This window comes from Cladophialophora psammophila (assembly GCF_000585535.1).
Source record: "Cladophialophora psammophila CBS 110553 chromosome Unknown aczJe-supercont1.2, whole genome shotgun sequence".
NCBI lineage: Eukaryota > Fungi > Ascomycota > Eurotiomycetes > Chaetothyriales > Herpotrichiellaceae > Cladophialophora > Cladophialophora psammophila.
Genome location: NW_006912923.1, coordinates 2,268,154 through 2,293,060, shown reverse-complemented (window position 1 = coordinate 2,293,060; position 24,907 = coordinate 2,268,154). Strand labels below are relative to the sequence as shown.

The window sequence follows — 24,907 nt, the reverse complement described above, 5'->3', positions numbered from 1 at the left end:
TTGCGAAGAGCTTAGCTCAGCATAAAATTTTGTCCTGAGGCTGGCGTTGCTGGCCGGATCTTTCGGACCAAAGGCCGGCTTGCAGTTATCTTCGTAGCGATCGAGTGAGCGATGTCGTATTTGCTTAGGAGACCCTTCGCTGCGACCACCCCCCCAGTCGGCCGCATATGCAATAAGACACGGAGCAGAGATCTAGACCGAACCTCGCCTTTCATCTACGAGGCAATTGTCGTACACTAACTACAGTAGGATGAAGATCATCAACGGATGCCTGCTGGCATTGGCTGGCAAGGGGTACGGGAACTCTCGGTCTCGGGGGGCCTGCGCAAGAAGCAGTTACCGACGGTCCCTTGTCCGTGGGTCCAGAGCCAAACACTTTCTGCATGGGGGATTGAGATGTATCTGGCGTCAGATCTCATCGGATCACACGGCGGCGGGTACATAGCCTTGCGTAATCGTCCACCGTTGATGCTGCTTTAGCATTTCGAAAATTACAGCTGGTACAAAATGCATACCGGTAGAACCATACGGCAGTGAATCCACTGGAGCATCGGCATATGTCGTTTTATGGCAGCCTTGCGCGAGGAAAGACGCAACGATTCCGCCGTGGGCAATGCACAATGTAATGCCTCCGATGGTGCTGAGCCACAATGAGTTATCCAACCAAACTCTGCTGTAGTATGTCCAAGAATGGGAGCGAGAAGGGTCGTCGGAATTGTCTCGGCTGCTGATCTCGGTTCGGTGAAAAAAAGGGCTTGCGATTATAGCGCGGAAATTGGAATTCCGCCTCCCATACAATATCATCTCGGGACCGACCCTACGGTACGATTAGCGAAGAATGGGAAGACATCGCTTTACGTTGCTGCCCTGAGGATCGAGTGACAGACACCTTCCCCACCGGAATGGCGGGATGCGACGACATCGAGGGCGCAAACAAGCGGCGAAGAGAAGACATGCTCGGGTCAAAACAATTCCAAATTCCAACCGTCGAAATCAATCACATGTCAGGCTAACATCCGGACAGGTCCCATGAGGCTGTCGTTTTGACGGCAGCCTGGCACCTGTCTAGAAGGGTCGAGGTCGGTGACCCGATGATGGAATGGGACTTCTATGCCCAATATGTGAATGTACGACCTCTTCGTGATTGGCCCAGGTGAGCAGCGCGACCTCGCATTGTGAGAAAAGAACACGACTCGTGCGATAGGGAGTGAGACGCGCCTCGTCACAGTGGATGGCTGGTTGCTTGCAGGGTTGCCGTTGCAACCTGGCCGAATGGTGGCAGGCATGGTCTGCTCTTGCAGCCTCCACGCCCTCCATCCCAACCGCTGATGCGGGAAATGTTCTCTGATCTTGCTTTGGACCCTGAAGCAATTCTGGCACTTGGCATACGTCATCGAAGCTCGCGCATCCTGTTGGCTTGCATCAAACATTCCCTCGTCTTGGGGCAATGACGATGCGCTGGATGCCAGTCCAAGTCAATGGATAGACTTTGTTTCACGTTCCGATGCATGGACCACTGTCGTCAACCATCTCGTAATGGGGTTGAGTCTCTGAGCCTGTAGGATGCAATATGGTTCCGACCTGTAGTCATGGATTTTTTGATCGTCGGTGATGCTATCACCCCTACGTTAGCACCCGCCAATGAAGCAAAGGGCTGGATTGTTGTTTTAACGGTAACGAGAAAGTAGTTCAACCAACCTGGTGCATACTCGAGTGCATAATGATGTACCCATTGGAATAGAAGGAGGCAGTGGTTGCGTGGAAGACAAAGTTGTGTTACTGGTGTATCATTTTGAGGACGTTCATCGCCGGGTTCGTAGCAAAAGTTGTTGGCCTGCTGTCCCAACAACCAACATGTGTTCCTTGGTCCTCACGCATACTAACTGGTCAGTATTGGGCCGATAAGGATTTCTCCTCATGGTAGACTTCACGGGACTGCTCCCATAGGAGCCTTGCGGGCTGGTTGCACACATTCGCCCACCATAGGAACGGGGCCATGCGCTCGAGCATAGCATCTATGTCGCATAGTAACTCGCCGTAATACTCTGCTATCTTTTCGATATACCAGCCCCGGTGTCTCGTGAAAGAAGCTGCGATCCCACCAACGGTGAGCACCCACAAGAACATATCTGACGGTGGTCCGTATTCTTCGATATCAAGGATCGGAGCCTTCAAACACCTTCGGAGCTCCCCAGCCAACCGTGGCTTAATTCCAGTAGCTGGATTCAGGGGGAAAAGGACCATGTCGCTGTAAATGTTCGCCGCTATGTGTGTGATGTTGTTGAACGTATCCACCTTGCCGAGATCATCGTTCATGGGAGGCTGAAACCAGAGCAGTTTGTTCTGTACCGCATTCCGTTGCAACACAATGTCCGACAGTTCGGGCGCATAGATTCCTCCGCGCACATGGTGGTCGAGAGCGACAGTCAGATCGCACATCAGTTGAAGAACTCTGCGGAGATCTTTGTCGACCTTGAATGAGTTGAAGCCCGAGCCTAACTGGGAAGAGAGGCGTTCGGCACTAGCGTCCAGAGTGTGAAGGCCCGCGTCGACAAGGCTCGTCACCGGGACTGGCCAGACTTGCGCCGGTCTTTTGCCCAGGATAGATGAGAAGTAGATGTCGGATCTGGGAGCTAGTGTTAACTTGGAGCAGATCCCAACGAGGCTTGATGAACATACAGCAGGACTGTATCTCGGACACCATAAGTGTCCACTGCCTCAAGGCCCCCTTTCAACGCCACCAGTTGGGCAACGGCTCTGACGTGCGGTTCGACGACATTCAGCATACTGAACAGATGGAGGCTCTGGGTCTTCGCGAGAGGAGAAAGAGGGTGAGGTTGTGGTGGGATCTGTTGCGGCCGTGTCCCGTTGACAGCGAGGATAATCACGGCCAGAATCAGCCCGTCCGAAGGAGGTCCATTCATTGATTCGATTTCATTTCTGGCGCAGTTCAGCGCTTCGGTCTGATGGATGGACGGCGCCCGGACCGCGAGCTGGGACATGTCATCCTCTTTCTGGCCCCTCAGGCATAGCATCTGCTTGGTGGTAGCGAAGATGAAGGTATGCAGGACGAGAGGAGATGCCATGACCAACTGCATCCACGCCGCCCTGAAGGGTATGACAGTCTTTTCCAGGTCTGTGGGAAGGCATTGCGGCCAAGTGAAACTCAGTGCTATCGAAGCGCGTGGTCGTGAGTAACGAGCTGCTTGAGGAATTGAAGGCCACGGGTGCCTCCGACTTGATCCTTACCATGATCCATCGCCTCATGCGCGTAGTGGGGGATGGTATAATTCGCAAAGGGATCCGTTCTCGCGGCGCCCAGGATCGTGGATGGGTTTGGTTGAGGACTCGTTTCTTCGTCGCTGCTGTTGTTCTGTCCATCCACAGTGCCGTTCATCGTGGGCTTCGACCTCTTCCTCGGCGGAGGCATCGCTCGCCATCGGTGCTGGAGCCTGCGCTGGGCCAACGTTCTCTCCTTACTGCCTCGCAAGTTAGACCAAGATTTGTATCAATAGCGTCATATTGCCGGCGTCGGTACCTTTGCCTCATGTCACCTGCTGAGCAGAAGCTCTGGCTTGCTCGAGGTTCGTCATCCGCAGCGACAATTCGACCTTCTGGTCACCGCAATTTGAATCAAAGGCGACGGCAGGGTGACCTCTGCCCGCTCAGTAGAGAATTGTCGTCTCGAGCTGGGTAATCTGACATGCAAGCGGTCTTGTGCCCATTCGCTTGCGCAGCTTTGTCAAGCGGATGCACTGGCTGCATTCCTGCTAGGCCCGCGAGTCGAGCGCATCCGTCTGGTTTGGAGGGTTTCATTGCTCTCTTGCTTGGCCCCCGCGTGTCCTCGTATCAGTCACGGTCGAGCCAACGGAGTCGAATCATGTCCTGTCATGTCTTCGTGTGGTGCGTGACTACTACTGACTAAACAACAGACCCTGGCTCTTTCGTCCGGGGGAGGGAGCTCCTAAGCCGCACATGGCACCCCATGGCTGAAGTGATGGGACAAGAGGGACTGACTAACCACACATCCGGCTTCATTGATTGGCTTTGGCAGGTCGCCCTCACCTACGAGTATTGCTGGAGTTGTGGCCCCCAAGGCCTTCGACAGATTTGTGCAGCGCCGCAGAGAGCCTTAGTTATGCTCCGACACGAGGGATTCTTTGTCATCGACGCCTCATCGATGCTGGCGAGAAAGAAATGTGAACGACCTTCTACGATCATCGCCTATCGACCTTTTTCCCTTTTGGCGTTGCACCTCCCCATTGGTCTCCCTGAAGCCGCTGATGTTGACTAAGGGTAGCTCAACGGGGTTCTACTTACCATTTGAGGAGGTGCGCAGTCGTGGTCGTCGTCATCGAATATACCCCCATTGGAAATGAAGCGAACGGTTCGAAAGATACATGAGCGCCTTACAGAGGAGGAGCCCCTTGCATTGACCCCGCTGACACACATCTTCTGAGAACTGCACCGCAGAAAGGTGGGAGGGGAGGATTTTCTCGTTGCTTCGTGATGCGCATGTCCTCGTTGCAGTTGCAACGGCCAGAGGTCACGTCGGTGGCAAGCACTGCTGGCACGGTAACAAGATGAATACGGAATCCAGCTTCCTCTCCTCGTCGGTGAGTCTCCTAGGCTGCTTCCCATGGCATCTCTCCATTTATCTCGCACACGACACGCCACGCAGACTTCCGCTCCGACCAAACACTGGGGGAGCAGTTCATGTTCCTACCCGACCGGACCACCTCTCCCGCACTCATGTTCTCGGGGACGCGCAGGCTGCGTGTCAGCTAAAATAAGATCCGTCTCCCACCCGTGGAACGTGGCAGTGGCAGCGGGAGCGGGAGTGGAGGTGGGGGAAGGGATTGATTGGGAAGGACATGGCAGCGGGAAGGTACATGATCAGAGCACAGGACTCGACCAACGACCGACCAAAGCTCCGTGTTGCACAAGGAAAAGATGAGGTAGATAAGACGTCACAAGAAAGATCCGACACAGCGTCAAAGCAAGGTGCGCAGTGGCCAGCACTAAAGGATGATACCTCTGCAGAGTCGAATCACAGTCAATGGCACAGCAGGAAGATATACTCAACGGTATATTTTCTTTATGAAACACCTGGACAAATCCCCGTCTTCGCCTTCTAGAGGGGAGCAGAGGCGTACGCCTCCACCGCATCTTGAGGTTAAATGCTAGACACCTTCGGGCCCGGATGTCCAACATGAACATTCTCCTCTCCCAACAAGAAGTCTAAGGACAAAGCATCCGCCCAACGCATCCCCGAGTCGAGACACACATGGAAGGGATCGAATGTCGCCAAATGGCATCGGAAGAGTGGTCGGTAATATCAGTCCAGTAGATCCAGTTGTTGACATGTTTCGATATCGTGACCCAAATTGTCTTCACATTCCCTCTTCTCTTGATCTGCGGAACCTCAACGTAACCCCCCAACAAACGGGCACCATGCACGCACCATCCAGATATGAACCCAACTCTTCTATAAAAGGAATACCCCGACGCCCCCCCTCCCTTACATCCAACGCACCCTGACCATCGGACCTTCTCTTTTAGGAGAAAGTTGTCTTCAGCGTAGCACTGGATCCCATGCCACCGCAGCCACCACTAGGCGAGCCTTCAAAAGTACCATAGTTGGCGCCAGGTTGAGATCCATTTTCGCAGTTGACGAGCTGGTAGCCGTACATGCATACGTCTCCAGAAGCGCAGACGAAGACGCAGGTGTCCATGTCGGTTGTGCAGGACGGTCCTACAATGCTCATTGGGTGTCCGTTCATGTTGACCTCTCGTGAGACATCGACAACGCCCCACTGGCCAAAAGTGAACTCGCCCCAGGTGTTGCTGGCCTGTCCATTTACCATCTGGGTATCCTCGTAGATAGCGGCCCAAGCGCCGGAAGCCCCATCTGCAAATGAAACCCAGGTGGATGAGTTGGCCGGGAGCGAGGCGGTGATGGTCGGTTGAACGGCGTTGATCCAGGAACCCGCAACACCCCAGATGACAAGAATCAGATCTTCACCCGAGTCGTTGACGAATTCGTTCTGATACGGGCCATCTTGTCCAAACCAGGCTTGTCCGTTGGCGGTGTACGAGTTGGCACCAAGCGATGTCACACCCATGGCGGTGAGTTTTGCGGCATCGGCGTCGGTCAGAGCAGCCTCACGTTTCCTACAATTGACAAGTGTCAGTCCATATGCGGATCTGTGTCACCAATGGCCACCTTACTCGACATGGTCGTGCCTGCGTTTGAGATGATTGTGCAGGTGAGAGTGAACCCCAGAAACGGTGGCAGCATATGCTTGGCCAATTGCAAGGGTGGCCAGCACCAAAGAGTTCAATGTGCAGCGCATTGTGTTCTTGTTATCTGGTCCTGGGACGGCTTTTCTGCTTGGGTTTCTTGAGGTCCGGTCAAGAAGAGATTTCGCGGTTTGTGTGGGAAAAGGAGTGGTAATCGCTGGGATTCGGACGATCTCAGATCGAGTCTCTGCTTAATGAGTGTGGTAAAAGGGGAAGAGAGCGACGAAGCGAACGAGCTTTCGCGTGAAAGAGTGAACGCGAGCTGTATGCTGGCAGGGCTGGGGAGAACGAGCGGACGACGTCTGGAAGAGACGTCTGTGGGCAATATAATCAATCAAGCCAACACGAACTCTGGCGGAAAAATAGGAAGGAGAGCACAAGAGGAGAGCTGACAAGGAAGAGACATTCTGCTTGCAACAACAGAGGAGCCACCGCCGGGGGCCAGGGAGATGGGGGACCCAGCACAGGAACAGCATTCGCAACAGCAGCACCAATTGGCATGGGTGACCCCCAGGAGATAGTGGCGCACCAGGCCCCAGATCGCCCCTGTCAGTTGCCCAGTGGGTCCCATTCCTCTAGCCTTTTAGGCTTTGAGTCCGCCCTCGTGAAACGCCCTAGCTTCACATTGACTCTGCCAATTTCCAGGTGCCTAACGAATGGTGGCCGTTGTTTCTCTCGCGTACCTGGCGCCAATGCCGAGCTTATCCTGTCGTCTACGTCAGCCGGCGCCGACGATCGAACTCCAACCTGGGCTTTCATTTCGAGCACTTGACCACTCGACAGCACAAGGGGTTCGGCGCCAGAAACGACCCTGGATCTCCAAATCTGAGTTCAACCGCGAGGCTGTCCCGCAACAAAACACCACAAAGACTCCTGGAATGTGCGGAGCGCGATGACAACCAAACAGTGTGTGAGGCCGTTCCAGGCGTGAGGCTGGTCGACCCAGATTCCTGGTGCCGTGGGCAAGGCAGGCCACCAGCCCCTTCTCCCTGCCCAGAAACAAAAGTGCCGACTAAAGAATGCCAATGCGAACCAGGACCAGACGGTGAGGGGCTTGCGGAGTTGGTCAAGCCATGCCATGTGCAGCGGATATTCGAACAGTCTGGCACTCCCTGGCCAAAATTCGGCCAATGGACTAGCAAGAGCATGAACCTGTTTACCAACCACCGTGAAAAAGAAGCCTGTTTTTCGAGCGCAGTCCGTGCCCGGAAACCTTGGGTCGCATAGGTATCAGGACTTCGCTAGGCCGGACAGTACTGCCCAGGGATTGCTCTACCACATAGGAGTCCGGAATTGCTCTTATTGGAAGGCTCAAGTGAGCAGATCAAGCCAAGGAATGCCGTTGCGGCTGGGAATGCCATCATCGCACTGTCGTGGCAGTCTTGTGCCCATCGCCAACCTCTCCGGCGTTGACACGCCTCACGCAGGTCCAGTGGAATCACTGCTCCCAGAGCTAATCATGGTTAGTTTGGTTTCATACCGAGAGAAAGGCAAAGACCGTTTGATTTTCTTTGCCAAGCACGATGGCCTTTGCGATGCAATTACCTCAGAAAGGTCAAGCCTCATGTAGGGAAGCAAGGCTGCTGAATGGATTGGTGCCAAGTTGAGCGATGAGCGGCCAGTCTTCTCAAATATCGCTGGGAACTTGTCAATGCAGGCCCGACCGCTACAAAAGCAGGGGAAGCGGAACATCGTTCGGCCAATGCAGGAACAGACATGGCTGTATGGATTTTGAGTTTTCTTGGTCCCGGGCAAGCCCAATGCTGTCAGATACAGGGAGCATTTTACTGGGTGCGTGTTATGGAGTGGATACGTGGTGATGCATCTTTTTCACCATGCTGTTGGCAGCTTTGAAAAATCTTTGCCTGCGGAAAGGAGGCAGGAGGATACAGTCGAAAAATCGACAACTGGGAGGTTAGGTGTCAGGAAGAATTACCCTTTGCCGGAAGCATTTTCCAAGAGTGTCTCTAGGTTTGCCTTTTCTTCTCTTCTGGGGTTCTTCTTGATTTTTTTTGGGCTCGTATTCTTGGCTTGCCCAGGCCACGCAGCTGGCGGCCAAGTTGACAAGAATCATGCAGTTTCCATCTCCACCACTACACTGCCAGGCCTATGTCTGCTTCCGATAGGTAGGTATGTAGGTTGTTTCAAGTTGTTTATTGATTGTGCGCGCACATGATGTAGTCTTAGTACGAACCAACTCGCCCAGCGGCTGCAGAATGCACTTAGCTGGACTGAATATCAACCTGCTGCACCCTGACGGTCATTGCAGCGAATCAGCACTGAATCCGTGAGGGATATTTATGCCAATGCGCATGAATGCCTGACCAGCTCGCTGGTCTCCATTGTACGCTGAGGGGATTTCTGACGGTTTTTCCTCTTTCTTCTCTTACTCCGGAGGGATTGACACCAAAAACTTTGCGTCGTTTTGCGTAGAGATCGTGAGAGGGGACATGAAGAAGAAGGTCTGCTGTTTGAAATGATTTGGCCAGAGCGGCCCTATGTGTCAAGAGGAAGATGACTGGTGGTGTGTGTCTGCTCTCTCCTGATGGTGCGAATGGAGCCCGCATCAGTCTGTGGAAGGGTCTGCTGTCACTTGTATCATCACCGCTTCTTGAGCGGGTGCTGTTAGAGATTTCTTTACCCAGCAGGTTGTCCATGTACAACGAGGGTCATTTTCATCAGAGCAAAGGGCACAGTCCGTTGACAGAGCAATAACACTTCATGCAGCGCAAGAACGGGCGGGTTTGAAATCCCATTTTCGACGCATTTGGCGGCGACCAGGGCTATTGGCGTTTCTACGCGCTGAAATTTAGTGGTGTTAGTGAGATGTACAGACTACTGGGTACCTGGTACGGTGCGGAGTAACTTGAAATACTCGGTAGAGGCTCGGCACCAAGGCGCCATCGCAGGTTCGTGCAACAAAGTTTCTCCATTCCGTGTTTGGCGTCAAAATCTCCAACTGCCGAGTTTCAGCTTCGCTTCCCCCCTTTTTGTCCGTTACGTAGCTTGCAAAGTCTGGCGGTTGTTCGCGAAATTGGCCTTGGTTGGCCTAGAGAACGATTGCCCAAGGCGAGCTTGATCATGAGTAATTTCGCTCAACCTTTCTACCATCTGATAACCTGCCCACATGATCCATCATTGGCCTACATACTAGCACCAAGTTAGACGACGAACATCCTCCGTCGAGGTTATCTTTGTCTAAATAATTATCGAAATTGTTATTCCCCCCATCATGCTCTGAACCGTCCCGACGCCTAGCCTGTGTAACCTTCGCTGATGCCTTTCCTCAGGAGAGTACTCCGCAGTGGCTCGGTCGAAATCATGGTGTCTTGCCTTTTACCGAACCCCAGTCGTTCTCCCCGTGTTATGTATGAGTGGTAGATCGCGTGGTGCTAGGAAATGGCGGTCACAAGTAGGACATGAACCGTATCACCCATTCGCGTAGATTGAGTGAGAACCTAGGACGTGTGAGTGGGTATTGGGAAACATAAGTAATGATCGCCAAGTTAGAGGGGCTTCTGGTAACTTGCAGGCTTCATTGCGAATAGGAGCGGTGCAAACCAGTCCTTCCATCTTCCATCAATCCTGATCCATCTGTTCTGTTCGATTACCTGAAGCCGCTGTATAAATTTCCATTCCATCATCCACTAATGAGGACAAGGCTACAAGATAGCTCCGAAACCAAGGCTTGGGTGGTTCGGAAGTGTGTCTGATTATCATCAAATATCTCAATTCCGCCTCGGCCTGCGGATAGCGAAGACAGGCTGCAACCGACACGACATTCGTCGTGCATCCCGGCACTAAGAGAAGAAATTGTTCCCCGAAGTTCGATGAGATTGCTCAAAAAAAAAAGGCGATCAATGAGGGGGTCCATTGTAGTGGTGATTTCCGGGACTGGTCAAGCGGGAGATCTTGATTTCCGCGATAGATCGCTGGGACTGCTCTGTGAAGCTGAACTGGGTGTCTCACTCAGTCCACCACTGAGAAGACGAGCCAATCTTTCCAGCCTGAGTCGTTGGATGGCATCATAGTAGAAGAACTTCTCCTGAAAGTTCCTCAGCACATCCAGAGTGTCGAAATCTGGATGCGTCTCCTGAAAGCGTCGAATATGCTCAACAAACCCGATCTCAAAAAGCTGCTCGATGAACCACCTTTCTTCGTCACTGCCTACCATGGAGCACATAGCGCCGATAGTAAGCACCCATGTCTTGAGCTGCACCAACCCTTCCCACTGGCCATATGGTTCGTCAACTGACCAGAAAATTGTGCGTAGTTTTGGCGCAATCAGACCTCCTAATCGCTTCAACCCGAGTATCACCATAGAGGTCAATATCCACATCATCAGCCCGACTCGGACAACGTCAAGGCTAGATCCTGGATATTCCATAGCCAGGAGCCGGTATCGAACAGCTGCGTGACGCCACTGTAGCCATCTCGCGGCGTGTTTTGACGCCTCTGCTGCGCCAAGTGGTGCATGATGCAAGACCCACGAGCATTCCGCCGTCTCTTGTATGGTCTGCACCAGTTCCCCCGGGAAATATCCATGCAGACACAGTCGCTGCAGCGCTGGCGCGGAGCGGCTCAAGTTTTGTCGGGGAGCAAGCTGAAGCTCAGGCGGCGTGACGTCCCAGTACGGTCCAGGATCGTATTCGCATGGCAAACTGCAGGGCTCCAGAAGAACGGCAGACATGTGCCCATCCCCAATAATGAACAATTCCTTCAGAGCCGGGTCCGGCACATAGTGTAGGCCCCCCCACGCATCAAATAGCGCTTTGGCTGCTTGCATATGTATCTTAGCAGCCTGGTAGTTTTGTCGGTAGGCATCCGCTGCATATAAGTGGAAGACGATCAAGAGCAATTGTTGTTTTGGCGCCGAGCTGAAGCGGCGCCGTACGGCCATCAGAGCGTTGTGCATGTATTTGTCTGTCCCCTGGCCGGGGACTAGGTCCACGTTCTCAATTCTGGCAGCCATGCAGGCTAGCATTGCATTCATTTCAACCTCACTTTGCATGGCTCGTCGAACTACTTCCACAGCGGTAGTCTGATATGTATACGAACCTTCCCGGGATGCCCAACTCTCAGCATGCCAGACACTCGGATGGAAGCTTTCGCAGAAGTACCGACAAAGCCTTGCCACGTGTGGGTCGAGTTTCACGACTGATTGGCCGAAGGGGTCGAGAGAGGTTGAAGTTATCTGAGTGATGTCCCGAGGAGATGCTAGAGCTTGCGGAGAATTCAGTAACATGACTGCTTTCTCCTCGACCGTCGTCTTTTTTGCTGGAGGGTCCTGGGTCTGCGACTTGGAAGCTTTTTTCCGAGCTCGCACCTTTGGTACAGGATTTTCCCGTGTCGTTTGATCAGCGAACTTGGTGGGCGGAGACAGCCGGGCAGGCAGCCATATCTGATTGCTGCTGTCATCTTGAACGGGCTCGCTCTTTACCGATGGAAGAGACGGCGACGAGTCAGAGAAGACAGGGTCCGCTGAAGGAGCGGCATTTTCTCGACCAGCGTTTTTCCTTGCCCTGGCCCCAGCGCGGCTGGCGCTGGTGGCAGAGCGCCTGTGTCGACGACCACGCTGGACATGAGAGTTGATGGAGGTCTGTTCAGCGGCACTGCTGCGGGTCAGCGAGGCGCTGGCAGCGTCCTTATTGACGAATAAGAACTGAGGCGGCATCTTCTGAGGTCACGGATGGAGACTTTGTGGATCGTCATGGTCAACAGCGGCTCCCATCATCGGGTCCTGAGGTCAGCAAGACAGAAGCAATCCATCGTCGATATTAAAGTCTTTCCGATTCTGGCCCTTCGCCGATACGGGCTCGAATAGTCTTGCAGTTTGGCAAGCTGCGTTTGCAACTCGCGGTGGTGCAATGACGGGCTAAACGGAAAGACGAAGCGAGGCTGGTGGGCACTGGGCACAATCGGTGAATAATCCGGGGTAGGCGAAAAGAGTGTCAGGAGAGGGGATTTCAAGAAACGGCAGCGGATGATGTGGCTTTTAGCCTCGGGCCTAAACCACGGACCGCATCATAGTTGAGTGGCGCCATTCCCGAACCGGTTGGCACTAATCTTCTTCTGCTCAAGTGTCGTACAACGGACATCCATGGCATGTGCCACCAGTACCCAGTACTGTCCAGGTGGTGGTCGGAACTACCCGGTCCTTGATAGACACAAGGCAGATCATCTGGTGGTGATATACCTCGTATCCTGGGAGCCTGTAGGAATTCTCCCATAGCTGTGAATCAACAGTTTCATTTATAGATCGGTTCGTCCGTACTAAGTGGAGAGATCATACCGGCAGATCTCGCTACTAATCCTTACTTAGAACACATCCAACAGTCCAGATCAAGCCTCGTTTTCCTTGCCGGTGAACTTTTCATAGAACTCCAGGGTCATCGCCGCAAGGAAGCATGGGATCTGCTTCTTCTCTTTCACCCAGAAGTTGATCAGATCCCTGATTTCGGCGGCGAAAGGACTCTCGGGCCCGCCGCTTATCTTCATGGTACCATTGTCCCCATCAAAAATGATGTAGTGGTTGTCCTCTTCGTCCCCGCTCTCGTCTCCCAGATCATGGGGTCGACCATAATACATACTCGAAACTTTTGCCTTTCCATTGGGGAGAAAGTTGACTTTGTAACCCAGGACACTTGCAATAACGTCCCGAAATTCCGCGGCCTTTTGCGTCCAGATCTCCCGTTGGCGTCTCATCCGCTTCTCTTTTTCAGCCACTACCATTTCCATATCCTTCAGATCCAGCTTGAGTGCATCAACCGAGCTGGCAGGGACCATTTTGACGCCTTCAAGGTCTTCGCCCCTCAGCTGTGCAAGAAGCGCCTTGTTTTCTTCCTTCAGTGTTCGTAAGGTTGCCAATTTTATCACCTCGGCTTTGGCGGTTGGGTTGTCTCGAAGCTCCAGCACTCGTGTTTTGGAACTCTCTCGTAGGGCTTTGAGCTGTGCCTTTGTTGCTTGAAGATCCGTAGCCAGCATCTGGGACTGCTGAGCTGTCTTCTGCAATGCGATTTGGAGGTTCTTGTTCTTCCGCAACAATGCACCTAGCTGTGAATTGCCTCCGTCGCCCTCAGGCTCCTGCGAATCTGCCGGTCGCTTTGTTCCGCGGGGCTCTTCCTGTACGGGAGCAGCGGCTGCAGGTGCAGCTTCGAGTTTCGATAAATCGGAGTGGAGTGTCTGCACCTCCGCCTTGTATTGATCTACCAGATTTTCCAGGTTCTTGATCTGTTCAGACCGCTGTGAATCAAAGTTCTGGTTATCCATCAAAACAGTCTCCTCGGTGTCAAAGGTTTTCAGTTGAGCGCGAAGATATTCCACCTCTTTGACAGCAAGGACCCGTTGTCGCTCTAGTCTCTTGTAAGCTTTGTTGTCTTGGCCAGCATCTGGCTGTGCGGTCTTCATGGTCTTCAAATTCTCGACGTCGGTGTTCAAGGCCGCCTTGTCTCTTTCCAGGGCTTTGATGATCTCATCCTTTTCTGCGAGTTCACTTTCGACTGTGCCCAGTCTGTCCATGACTGAAGCATACTCTATCCGCTGCTGGATCAGAGCCTTGACGACAGCCTCGGGAGAGTCGAACTCGATATCTTGCCCGTCGCGCTGCAAGAGGCTTGTCCAGGTTCTCTTTTCATCCTCGAGGATCTCTCGTTGTATCTGAGCCTCGCCCAATTGTCTCTGCACGTCCTTGAGCACTTGAAGCTCGATTTCCAGCCCATGCTTCTGTTCTTCGACGACCTCTACACTGCGATGCGCTTCGCGCAGTCGCCGCAACTCGGCCAGCTGTTCTCTGTTGGTCGCTTCGAGCTTTCGGATGTGGCCCATTTGTTCAGAAAGCTGGTTCTGCAGAACCTGCATCGCTTCGCTGTCTCCGGAGTGCGACTTCAATGCAGCCACCTCGGTTTCGAGACTCTCGATTTTCGCATCTCGCTCTGACAGACGCGCCTGTGATGATTCAAAGTGCTGACCTAGTTCTTCCAGCTGTTGTTTGACACTGTCCACTGTCTCTTGGAGGGCTGCGCGTTTTGCCTCGACGTCGTTGATTTGGTGTTTGTAGTGCCTTTCTTGATCAGCGAGACGTGCCTGCGCGTCCGCGGCATCTTCCTTCAGAGAGGCGGTTTGATCTTGGAGATCCCTTAGTTGCCGTTCTAGCGCGGCTCTCTCGTTGATCCTTTGATCTTGCACTTCGCGTAGTTCCTTCGCAAGTGCCTCTTGTCGCTGGGTCGCCTTTTGAGCTGCGCTTTCAGCAGTTTGGTATTTTTTGAAGTCTGCATCGGCCCTGAGTTGTTGTTCCCGCAGCTCTTTCTCATGTTGCAATGCCAAAAGACCCCGCTCTTGCTGTAAATTCTTCAGCTCGTACTCGAGGGAGTTAATCTTCGCTCGCAGACTTTCATCTTTGGTAGGATCTGCCCGGGAGACAGAAGGCTGGCGGAGTCTGGACTGTCTGGGCGGCTGTGAGGGATTTTCGACTGCTCCTCCGGTAATGAAGTCGTACGAGGGTTGCGTGCTTGTAAGTCGATTCTGTCCGGCGGCTGAAGTTGGTCGAGGCAGCGCTGACTGGCTGCCCGAGATGCTTTTGCGACCTGAGAGGGAGGTCCTCGAGGTCGACAAGCGCATGCGCTTTGACGCCGGTGAGCTCATAATGTACGGGGTAGTTACAGGAAGATATGGCCTAGCAGTCAAGAGGCTTCGAAGATTGAGTGGTTCGGTTGTTTACATTCTCTGCTTTTGGCGGTTGAGTCCCTCGCAGACAAACAAAATCCCCCGAAGATGTGCCGAGCACCACTTCACCTCTCGACCTCTACTGATGTGTGTTCGAGCTCATCATATCCACAAACAGCATCCTTCCCTTCCCTCATGCTCGCAGGTCACGTCGAGCCTTGCAGAGCCCACTGGCTATGCAATAGCCCAATAGTGTCTCCTCCAGTGTTCTTGCTATGGTAGCTTCTAAAGCGCTCTCAATTGCTCCCGACTCTTGACTGTCCCTCCAGAATATCGTACTCCACGTTTAGCACAATGCAAGCCATTGACCGCAACAACCGCCCAAATGGAGGTTGCATACACGGCTCAAGCCCCTCACTCTTCAACTGCCACATCAAACATCCGTATCGGCTGTATTGGCAGGTCCTTCCGAGTGGAACTCTCCTAAACTCTCTTCCGACACACTGAAATATTGCCGCTAAGAACTTCAATATATACCGCTGCTGGATGGGACTTGCAGCTGTCAGGGAAATCCTCTGGTATACCCTTCGAGGAGCCGTTCGAGTAGGGAGCGGGACGCAAGTTCAGATACCTGATTTCGTTCAATTCCGTGAGTAGGGATTGGTGCCGTGAAAGAAAGAGTAGGGTCCTTGTCTTTTTCCAAAATACCAGCCCCATACCAAATATGACTGCAATATGTAATAGCATCAGCTCACCAATGCCAAGCTCCAGATCTGAATTGTCGATTATGGGTGCCACCACCGCTGCGTCTCTCCTTCCGGAACGAGAGAACCTTTCCATGAAGCAGCTCTATCACGCTCGGGACCCTCATAAAACCCCATGGCTTCAGTATTGGAGTGCATAGTCGCATATCTGCAACTGTGGTTAACCTGATCAGACCCTGTGCATCAAGATGACCGGGAATTTCGATCTCGTGATGGAACATCTTGCAGAGCGTCAAGATGGATCTCTGGGTCGTCCTCCAACAATCAAACGACCTCTGTTGTCCCTTCGATAAATGATGATGATAACATCCGCCAAAACGCCTTTAAGGCGAGGCTTATCACCGTTCCAGAAACCCTGATGTCAAAGGCATCCTTACCCCTGTCGAACTTGGCGAGAACATCGCCGTCGGTGATACCTTCGATTGGCTTGGCAGTGTGGTGCGCTCGCGTATTTCCCCCGGATTCCAGCGCGTCGACTTTTCGCTTGGCTCCCGCGGTGGGAAGAAAGAGGTTGGCGTTATTGCAGCCAAAGTCAGCCATGGCTAGGCGAAGACATTCGCTAAGCCTGCGAAGAAGAGATGATGTGGTGGGTTAGTGTTGTGAAGTTGACTATCTGGAGTGGTGAGATGATTAGAGTCAGTATTGAGAGCGCCGTGAAAGAAGATCGAGGAAGCAATGACGGAGAAGTGAGTTCACACGTGCAGCATTGACTCTGCCTCTAACTGAGTAGCTCCGCCTCCTCCACACTTGACTGTGATTGTCGGAAACAAGTTACTCTAGACCTACCCATTTGATGGCCAACAAACATCGAGAAAGCGAACACCTTCCAGTATATCAAGAACAGCCAAGACAAACGCATCGATGACGATTTGCAAGCTACCAAGCTACGCTGCCTCCCCAGCCGACAACGCAGGCCTGTCTCTCGTCGATGCATCTCTTGCCATCTACAACATCCATTCAACCTCGACAAAGCGCCGTAGCAAGACCTGCGTGGCACTTTCAGAGGACCCCTCTTCCTTCACTTCTACGTGTCAGCAGTGCCCTTCCCTCCGGGTTCGAAACTTATCCTGGCCGAGTCAATAGTTACTGGGACCCGAATTAGGCTCATATCGCCGCTTGGGTTGAGGGAGGCTCGAGCCACTATTGACGAAGGGCGCTTCTCTGCCTATCCATAGGAATCGGGAAGATAAATCTGCCTTGTAAATTGTGGTAGCTAGCTATAAAAGGAACGAAGCGAAATAGTGACGAGACTCTGACAGACAAGGCATGAACGGGGCTCCCTCCCTCCTCCATCAAAACATCCTCGAAGGCGTTGCTGCGTGCGAAATCCCCAGTCTATCTATTCTGGGGAGTAACGTAAGCAAACCCAAGGCGCTTCTGCTTCGACCCCTAGGTATCTAGATGGCGATAACTGCAACAGCCCCTGCTCCGAGCAACAACGCTCCCACCAACCCTGTAGGCTTATTGGCTGCACCGGTATAGGCGGCCACCAGCGACGTCGCATCCGGGGCCCAGCTGGGGGAGCTCGCTGATGTGGGACCTGAGGCTGCGCTTGCTGCATAGCTGATTGACGCCGCCGCGACAGGAGTGTATGCGGCAGGATAGCCACCGGGCGTATACACAACAGGGGAAGCACCAGGAGTGTATGCTGGAGGAGCACCTCCGGGAGTGTATGCCGCAGGTGAAGCACCCGGAATGTATGGCGGAGAGGAGCCAGGTGCGTTTCCGTAAGTCAGCGCCGTTGCAGCGACCGTGGCAGAATAGCCACCGTGGTGGGGATGTCCTTCATCGTGTTCGTTCCCAACAGGTCCGTACGTGGTGTATGGCTGGAGGGACCAGGTCGGCGTGACTTTCCAGGGGCATGATGCCGTCAAGCTCGTGCCCTGGCATGTCGAGCAAGGGTAGATGACTGCTGGTTCTGCGGTTGGCTTGGATGGACAATGAGTCTGGAAAGCATGTCAGTTGTCTGCACAATGGCAATCATCGTGATAATACTGACTGTTGTAGCCGTGATAAAATCCGTCACAGTGATGCCTTGTGACTCAAAGGCACACACATAGCAGGGCATGGATGAGATAGGTGTATTGTAGATGGGCTTCTGGTATGTCGAGAGCACGCTTGTGGTGGTGTACGTGACTATGAGATAATCAATGTTTGACTCGATAAAAGCCGTCAGAAGAGTTACGTACCTGTGCTAGTAGCGTCAATGGTGCTACATTGTTCGATTTCGGTCACTGAGACGATGACCTCAATGCCAATGCACCTCGACCTGGGGACGGAAGCCGTAACGTAAGGGGGGGCAGTCCAGGCTTTTCTCGAGGTGATGGCGGCAACTTGACTGCCCGTGGTCGTCGTTTCCAAGGTGATAATTGAAGTGGTCGGCCTCACTCGAGTCGACCAGGTAGTTGTGTTTGAATAGGTCTTGGAGGTGGTAGACAGGGTAGACAGGGTAGATGTTGTGAAGGTCGTGGTCGTGCTAGAGGACAGGGTCGAAGAGGTCGAGGTCTGTACACAAGTCAAACAACGAACATTGGTCAGGGATCATTACACTTTTCCATACCGTGGTGGAAGTAGTCGAACTGCTAGTGGTTGAGACGGAACCACAAGTGCCATCTCCATTAGCAATGCCGCTCTCACATTTACAACTCTTGGAACAACCGTCGCCATCCACTGTATTGCCGTCATCGCACTCTTCGCCGAGAGAGGGATCGAACTTTCCGTCGCCGCAGCCGGCTGGCGTTGCACCGCGACTTAGAATGTATGGTAGACCAGAATGGCCATCACCATAATTCTGAGTGCCAGTGGTGATGACCCCGTCTGCGATTGCCAGTGCCTGGAAACCATTCTGCCCGACAGAGGGGTAGGATGAGAAAGCCTCATGGGTGCTGAAGGACCAGTTCGAAAGGTCCTCGTCGGTGAGCGTGTCGATTGCGGGCGACGAGGCAACGATGTGAATTGCATTGTAGCCCCCTTGACCGTTGTTGTCCTGGCCAAAGACTTTGAAGTCTCCAAAGTAGGAAAGCGCTGGTACGGGGGTATCAAGTGCCGCCGTGTTGTAATATTGTGAAAGGGACAAATAGAATCCAGTCTGAGAGGAACCGGTTGGAGAGACTCCGGCGGCTGCAAACTTGATACTGTTGTCGATGAGTACAGCTGCACCGGCGACGCCAAATGAATCGTGGTTGGATTGATCGGCACCTACACCATGTCAGCGGAATATGCTGGTTCGGGACCGTAGTACCTACCGTGTATGATGACGTTTCCGGTGATAGCAGGGCCCCAAATAGTGTTCGTGTCTTCTAGAACCTGGATCAGATTCACGTCACTAGAACCGAAGGGGTCGCCGATGATGATCGCTTTGAAGGCTGCAAAGTCAGAGGTCTTCATGGCGCGCCATTCTGTTTCTGTGACCACCTTAGTCGTGAATCCAAGGGCAACGGCATGCTCTTCTTCATTCCCAACTAGCTCGTCCAAGAAGAGAAGATCTTCAGCAATGACAGAGCCTATGGCCGCAAAACCCGCTGCAATGACAGAGAAGCGCATGACTGAAGAAAGGGGGCAAAGAAAGAAACCTGATGGTATTCTCTGGAGTCCGTAACGAATGGCTGTAGTTGGAGTAAACGAGCGACTTGGACGAAAGGACAGAAAAGGCACCGACCGTCACCAAGCGGTTGAGAGTTGTGAGGACTCGCCTTTTATTGAAAAGGCACCTGGTCCAGGCAGCCGCTGGACAAGAAGCTGCTGGGCACACTCTTCAGGAGAAACATGATGACTGGCAAATAGAAATTGAGGCTGCTAAGCCCAGGGAAGCCACAGAGACTTAGGGCAGGGACTTGCAATTAGAGGGAAAGACGATAAAAGTAAACCTACGCGCTCCTGAACCTCGCATAGGCACTTCAACGAGACTGCAACTGCTGATGGCTGACATACAACACGAGGGTCAGCCGTCTGAATTTTCGAAATGTTGTGCAGCCAGACGGCCGAAATGGAAATGGTGGCGTCTTATCCAGGCTGTTTCCAGCCTCACAGCCTTGTTTGACAGCCTGTATTCGGTAAGACACTAATCTCCCCTGTAGTCCGATATACGGGTTTCGGCCCCGTGCCTGAGCGGCCATGCCCGTCAAAATACTGGGAAATAGGGCGCAGCTCCCGAGTCGAACGTGTTTCCTGTAAACTCAATTTTTCTGTCTGAAGTCTCGGCTGGCGGCAGGAGACGATCGTCAACCTTACCACTGACCTATTTCAAAGGAGGTGGTGGCTTTGTGGCAGTCCCCGACAACATGGCAGAATCATTGGCTGAAGGCCTTCGAGAAGTGACTGGGAGGCACTACATCGGGAGACCGGATTCGTGATGTCCTGGACGAACAAAGGGCAACGTACCCGTACAACCTATTGCTGAGTATATGAAAAGCGCCCGAAGGTCAATTGAGGAGGGACAACGGCTTCGACATCCACGTTGGTATTTTGACCTTTTGGAGTTGTTGAGAAATACATGAAGTCCATGTGCTAGGCTCGTTGGCTGTAAATAAGGCTGGCGAGGCTTTAAAAAGGGGCATCGATAACTGAGTGGTAGTCCTGCGCTAACCTAATGCAGCAGACACGTCCTGGCCAACCACACGGCACATTCTGGGAGAATACAAAACACACACTTCGTATTTTCGTCCTTTTGATACTATCTCTTGTAGACCGCACTTCCTCGTCATCATCTCTTTGAAAAATAATTCACCCTCGCTGAGGATATGAGTTTCCCGACTGATTGTATGCCGTGCTTCGGCGGATATGGGTGATCGATGACGCTTCTTTTTTTTTTTTCCCCCGCTTGGGTGCGGAGGAAGCATCGTGCTGTGTTGTTTGTGACCATTGTCGCGCGGACTTATTGCTGTCAGAAAGGGGCATCTGGCATTAGTTGAGCAAGACTAGGACCTTCTTGCTGAGGGATATGTCTGGAATGTCAAATCACACAGGGAGGAATACTGAAGCAGTACCTCGTATATCCAAGAGAGATATGTCCCAGAGCCATCGATGAGAAGAATGAGGTGGAAATGAATTTGCCTATAGGAGAAACGGATTAATCACATCTCAATTCTGTTGAAACTTTTGCTCTAGCCAACTCGTTTTGATTGCCAACATGCCCCATGACACTGTAGCCCATGGCCTCTTCGTCTCTCTCATCAGTACTCTGCCCGCTGCTCTTGCTCCATATGTTACACGGTTGGTATCGTGTCTCCACTCTGTGCATATCGTCGATGCGATCCGGACCAACCCCCGTCAAAATCAGTAGTCTAAATCAGTAGTCTAAACCCCGGTCTCAACCTTAGGGTTGGATCTCCTGAATCGGGCATGTGCGATGGAAGAATTCCTCTTTGCCATCTCTGTAGCAGGAAAGGCAAACACCTTGCACCTTGTATATGTACCGTTGAACAAGCCGCAATAAGTCTGCCATGATATCTCTCAGGCAGTATCGACAAGGTTTGGCAAGGCCCTTTGTGCAGTCCTCGTAGGCTAATATGCTACCCCAGGGAGCGCGGTTAGTTCGCTGTGAGAGAAGCAGAATCACATTCATCGCCTCAGAGAGTGTTCCCCGGTAATCGTCGGATTGTCCTGGCTTGATATTCTCGCGGGCCAAGTAAAGCATGAAAGCGCCGTACTTGCTGAAAGAGCAGGCTCGCTTCCTCTTTATCGACCCACAAACCGCTCCTGTTTCGAAATCTTCACCAACGCACTTGAAGACATCGTTGAGGAAATCGTGCAGTAGCCGCTTGTGGGATTGCTTAAGCACCTCTGAAAGACAGGCCTTTTAGGAACACATATCGACGGCCAGAGGACTGTCATACGTACCTTGAAGACTGAGTTGGCCCGAACGAAGAGCTGACTCGGCAAATGAGGGTATTTGGTGATGTTCGCTAGGGAATCTCGGGGTGCATAATATGGAATATTTTGTTGTCAACCAGAATAACTCATCGAGTTGGAAAACCATGGCAACTCCGAGGCACTGTACGATGTTGAGCCCACGTAAGGAGCTAGGGCTGATCCAATCACCGTACACTGTGACGTCCGTCTTATCCCTCTCCCATTTCTCCAATGCACTCAAAGCACTGTACAGCGTTGTAGCGACCCAAGGTCGCAGCACCCTCTCGCAAAATCGTGCATCCGCCAACTCAGCAAGCTTCAGGAGCCTCAGGCCGTTGCAGTGGTCGAGGTTCTCAATCTTGTGGTGGGCAATGTTGCAGAAGTCCAGGACAACCTCTGGATCATCGTCTTTTAGTTCGATTACTTTGGTGCTCGCCTCAGTGAACGACGACGAGAGCATTCGAGAAAACATGTCTGATGCTAGACTGATGACTAGCCCCGAGACTCGTATGTCAAGAGCTTCCGCCTCTTGACCGACCTTCAGTAGGACATCTCCATCTGGAACGACTTCGATAAGTTTCCTGGCTTGTTTCGATGACTCAGCGGCGGGTTGCAGAGTCTTGGTACGTTTGATCCTGGAGCTCATGGTGCCTTTGAAATCGAGAGTCCGAAGGGGCTGTTATGTCGTGGCACTGAAGCAAGATCTCTTTGGTGAAACACCAAGTTTGAAGGATGTCGGTAGCTGTCAGCGTGACGATAAAGTCTGGCTTCATGGAAGATGAGAGATGTCGCTGGGCCGTTTGCGGACGGGAACCAATGGCATGTGAAACAAGTGGCAAGCTCTGAGGCTCTAGATAGAGTTCAATGAGCAGAGTCTACGGTTCAAGTGAGCCATCCATCAGGAGTCCGAGATAAAATGAAAATAGGTGTGCCAGCTGGAGTGATGGAAGGCTGAGTCTCATCTGAACTGCGTACCATACACGATTCCAGGAAGCGCTTCACTAGGGCACAGGGGGCGGACAGAGCATTATGTCCACAGAGAGAATTCACTGCTCTGACGATGCAGCTGCTCATCCGACGTATGGAAGCGTGCCTGCAACATAACAGCTAACGTAGTCTCAAATCCTCAACCACCTCCGCTGTTGCTTTGCATCGCCGATCTGGTAGAGTGACCGTCTTTCAACTGGCAATAGAAGACTGCCCATGGATTCCAAAGTCGCCAAATAGATGCCCCAGGTTTACATCCGTCGTCAGAACTGGAGTCCTCGCAACCAAACCGTGCTCTCGGTACTGGGCTCAGATGTGGGAGCATTCTTTATGGTCCAGGTGGCCATTTTTGAAATAGACCGATGGATATAGACAGTTTGTTCCATTCTCCAAGAAGCAGTTGAGACAAATCCTTCGAAATTTCCGCTCACTGCCTAAGAGATCTCTTAGGCCGGCCTTGATTTGTAGATTGTAATACTTACAGTTCACTCCCTTGCAACGACCCTGCCATCTCTCGCCGTTAGGACCGCCATCTGGGTGAGGGTTGCCAAGATGCGCCGTTGCAATTTTGTGAATGGGCTGCCGGGTATTGCGCCATGATCTTGAGGACGAAGAAATGTTTATCAGATCAAATTCGAGAAAGAACGTAGCCATGAACGCGCCGTATTTGCTTTGGCCGTCTCGCAGAGGCCCTCAGGCCCACAGGCCTAAATTCCGTTCTAGATCTGGTTTTTCTGCCGAATCTAGAGTTCGTGATGGCAATTGCGCTCCATAAAAGGTCTTGGATCCGCTTGACACGGAATTCGTTGAGAAAAGCTAAAAATCAGTCTGTCGTATTCCTTAAGATAACCAAGGGGCAAGTTACCGTTGATGGAAATGCTGTTGCTGACGGTAGGAGCAATGGTGGCAGAAAGCCTAGCCCCGTCAGATGGGTTAATTGGACGACCCCCCTATGCAATATATGTGGCTGTCGCCCCACTCAAACAAGTCACCCAAGCCAGATATAGCCTCGAAAGTCATGAAATCCTCAACCTCCAAGTTCAGAGACGGGCAGCGTGGAAAAAGGGGGTGTCTGCCGTGAAACAACCTATTATCGTCGAACCAAGCCAGGTATTGAGGAGCTCAGACAACATCCATGGCCTGAGTGCTTCTCTGCAGTCCCGCTTGCCCGCAATGACTAGGAGCCCTTTCAACATTGTGTCTCCACCAACGCAAGTGAATTGGATTGATGGTGGATAGTGTAACAGAATCCCAACAAAGACTTTAGGCTCCTTGTCTTTCAGCTCGATGAACCTCGGTTGCGCCCTCGATGAACTAGGAATTGAGCATTGCCTTGAACACCTTCGAGGTCAGGCCAAGTACAGGCCCCAAGACCTTATAATGTCGAGCGCATCGTCTCGATGTCCAACCTCTGGCGTGACGTCAGCTTCCGGTAGGATCTCGATGACTTGAGGATTTCTCAGGGCGGTGAGTCTTGCAGACCCTAACGAGCCCATCTCGTTTGCTTTCCCCTTATTGCGCTCGCCGCGCGTGGCCGGTGCTGGGGTGTCAGTAGCCATAGTATTGCCAGACATGACTAGGGATGAAATGCAGTGATGGGGAATTCCAGGAGATATTCTTGGAGGGAGTCGTAAGACGAAGGACAGCTAAAGTGATGCCGAGAGAGAGGAAAGACGAGTAGCGAGATCGGCAGAGACAAACCTGAGTGTTTGTTAGCAACTCACGGATAGCGAAGAGGAGAATGGAAGAGTTACTCATCCTCTCACGTCGCTGAATGCACTTTCTGTGGTTGGAAAACTTACTTGTGGCATGGTGTGGACGAGACACTGATCATGCAATGCTTTTGCAACGACTGCCCGTGTTTCCCTCAACTACCGTCTTTATAATTCAGTCTATTCCAAGATCGTCATCCTTTCATCCAAGTTATCCGTCGCACCTTACGGCGCTGTGGAAGTCACTGGGAGGTCCTGCCTCAAGCATTCCAGACAGGTACCGGGGACCCTTTGCTCGTGCTCAATATATCTGGAAGCAAATCTTCTCCACTGTCGCTATTCAAAAATGAGTCGAGAAATAAAGACGTCAAGAACATGGTATGGCTTTTCTGAGTCTCTTCGTAATGGTAAGCTCGAGGAGCTCGAGTACCAGTTTCCCTCTCGGCTTGTCGAATCTCGCGGTTTTAGGGTGAACAACACGAGACAACTCAATCATATGGTAAACATGGTATCCTTGACTGTGACCACTTTCTTGGTGCCCTCGACAGGGACGGCGACACTAACGTGGCAAAAGATCTTGGGGCTCGACTGATCACCACACCGGAAAGGTTGAAGTCGACTGGAATTGCG

The 24,907-nt window shown here is 52.4% G+C and overlaps 6 protein-coding genes across 6 annotated transcripts; all 6 read right to left on the bottom strand.

The window, feature by feature from the left end:
- Window positions 1-1,887: 1,887 nt before the first annotated feature.
- Window positions 1,888-3,086, bottom strand: A1O5_02183 (uncharacterized protein; the record flags this gene model as incomplete). The annotated part of the gene is made up of 2 exons (XM_007742799.1): window positions 1,888-2,626; window positions 2,680-3,086. The coding sequence occupies 2 exons, from the start codon at window positions 3,084-3,086 to the stop codon at window positions 1,888-1,890; spliced, it is 1,146 nt and encodes a 381-aa protein (XP_007740989.1).
- Window positions 3,087-5,558: 2,472 nt separating this feature from the next.
- A1O5_02182 (uncharacterized protein) lies at window positions 5,559-6,356 on the bottom strand (the record flags this gene model as incomplete). The annotated part of the gene is made up of 2 exons (XM_007742798.1): window positions 5,559-6,174; window positions 6,232-6,356. 2 exons carry the CDS (start codon window positions 6,354-6,356, stop codon window positions 5,559-5,561), a joined length of 741 nt encoding a protein of 246 aa, XP_007740988.1.
- Window positions 6,357-10,201: 3,845 nt separating this feature from the next.
- On the bottom strand, window positions 10,202-11,977 carry A1O5_02181 (uncharacterized protein; the record flags this gene model as incomplete). Its single annotated transcript, XM_007742797.1, has 1 exon — window positions 10,202-11,977. The coding sequence occupies one exon, from the start codon at window positions 11,975-11,977 to the stop codon at window positions 10,202-10,204; it is 1,776 nt and encodes a 591-aa protein (XP_007740987.1).
- Window positions 11,978-12,645: 668 nt separating this feature from the next.
- A1O5_02180 (uncharacterized protein) lies at window positions 12,646-14,943 on the bottom strand (the record flags this gene model as incomplete). The annotated part of the gene is made up of 1 exon (XM_007742796.1): window positions 12,646-14,943. One exon carries the CDS (start codon window positions 14,941-14,943, stop codon window positions 12,646-12,648), a length of 2,298 nt encoding a protein of 765 aa, XP_007740986.1.
- Window positions 14,944-17,125: 2,182 nt separating this feature from the next.
- Window positions 17,126-19,271, bottom strand: A1O5_02179 (uncharacterized protein; the record flags this gene model as incomplete). Its single annotated transcript, XM_007742795.1, has 5 exons — window positions 17,126-17,674; window positions 17,728-17,864; window positions 17,918-18,233; window positions 18,289-18,926; window positions 18,974-19,271. 5 exons carry the CDS (start codon window positions 19,269-19,271, stop codon window positions 17,126-17,128), a joined length of 1,938 nt encoding a protein of 645 aa, XP_007740985.1.
- A 2,400-nt stretch (window positions 19,272-21,671) lies between these two features.
- On the bottom strand, window positions 21,672-22,224 carry A1O5_02178 (uncharacterized protein; the record flags this gene model as incomplete). The annotated part of the gene is made up of 2 exons (XM_007742794.1): window positions 21,672-21,720; window positions 21,773-22,224. 2 exons carry the CDS (start codon window positions 22,222-22,224, stop codon window positions 21,672-21,674), a joined length of 501 nt encoding a protein of 166 aa, XP_007740984.1.
- Window positions 22,225-24,907: the final 2,683 nt, after the last annotated feature.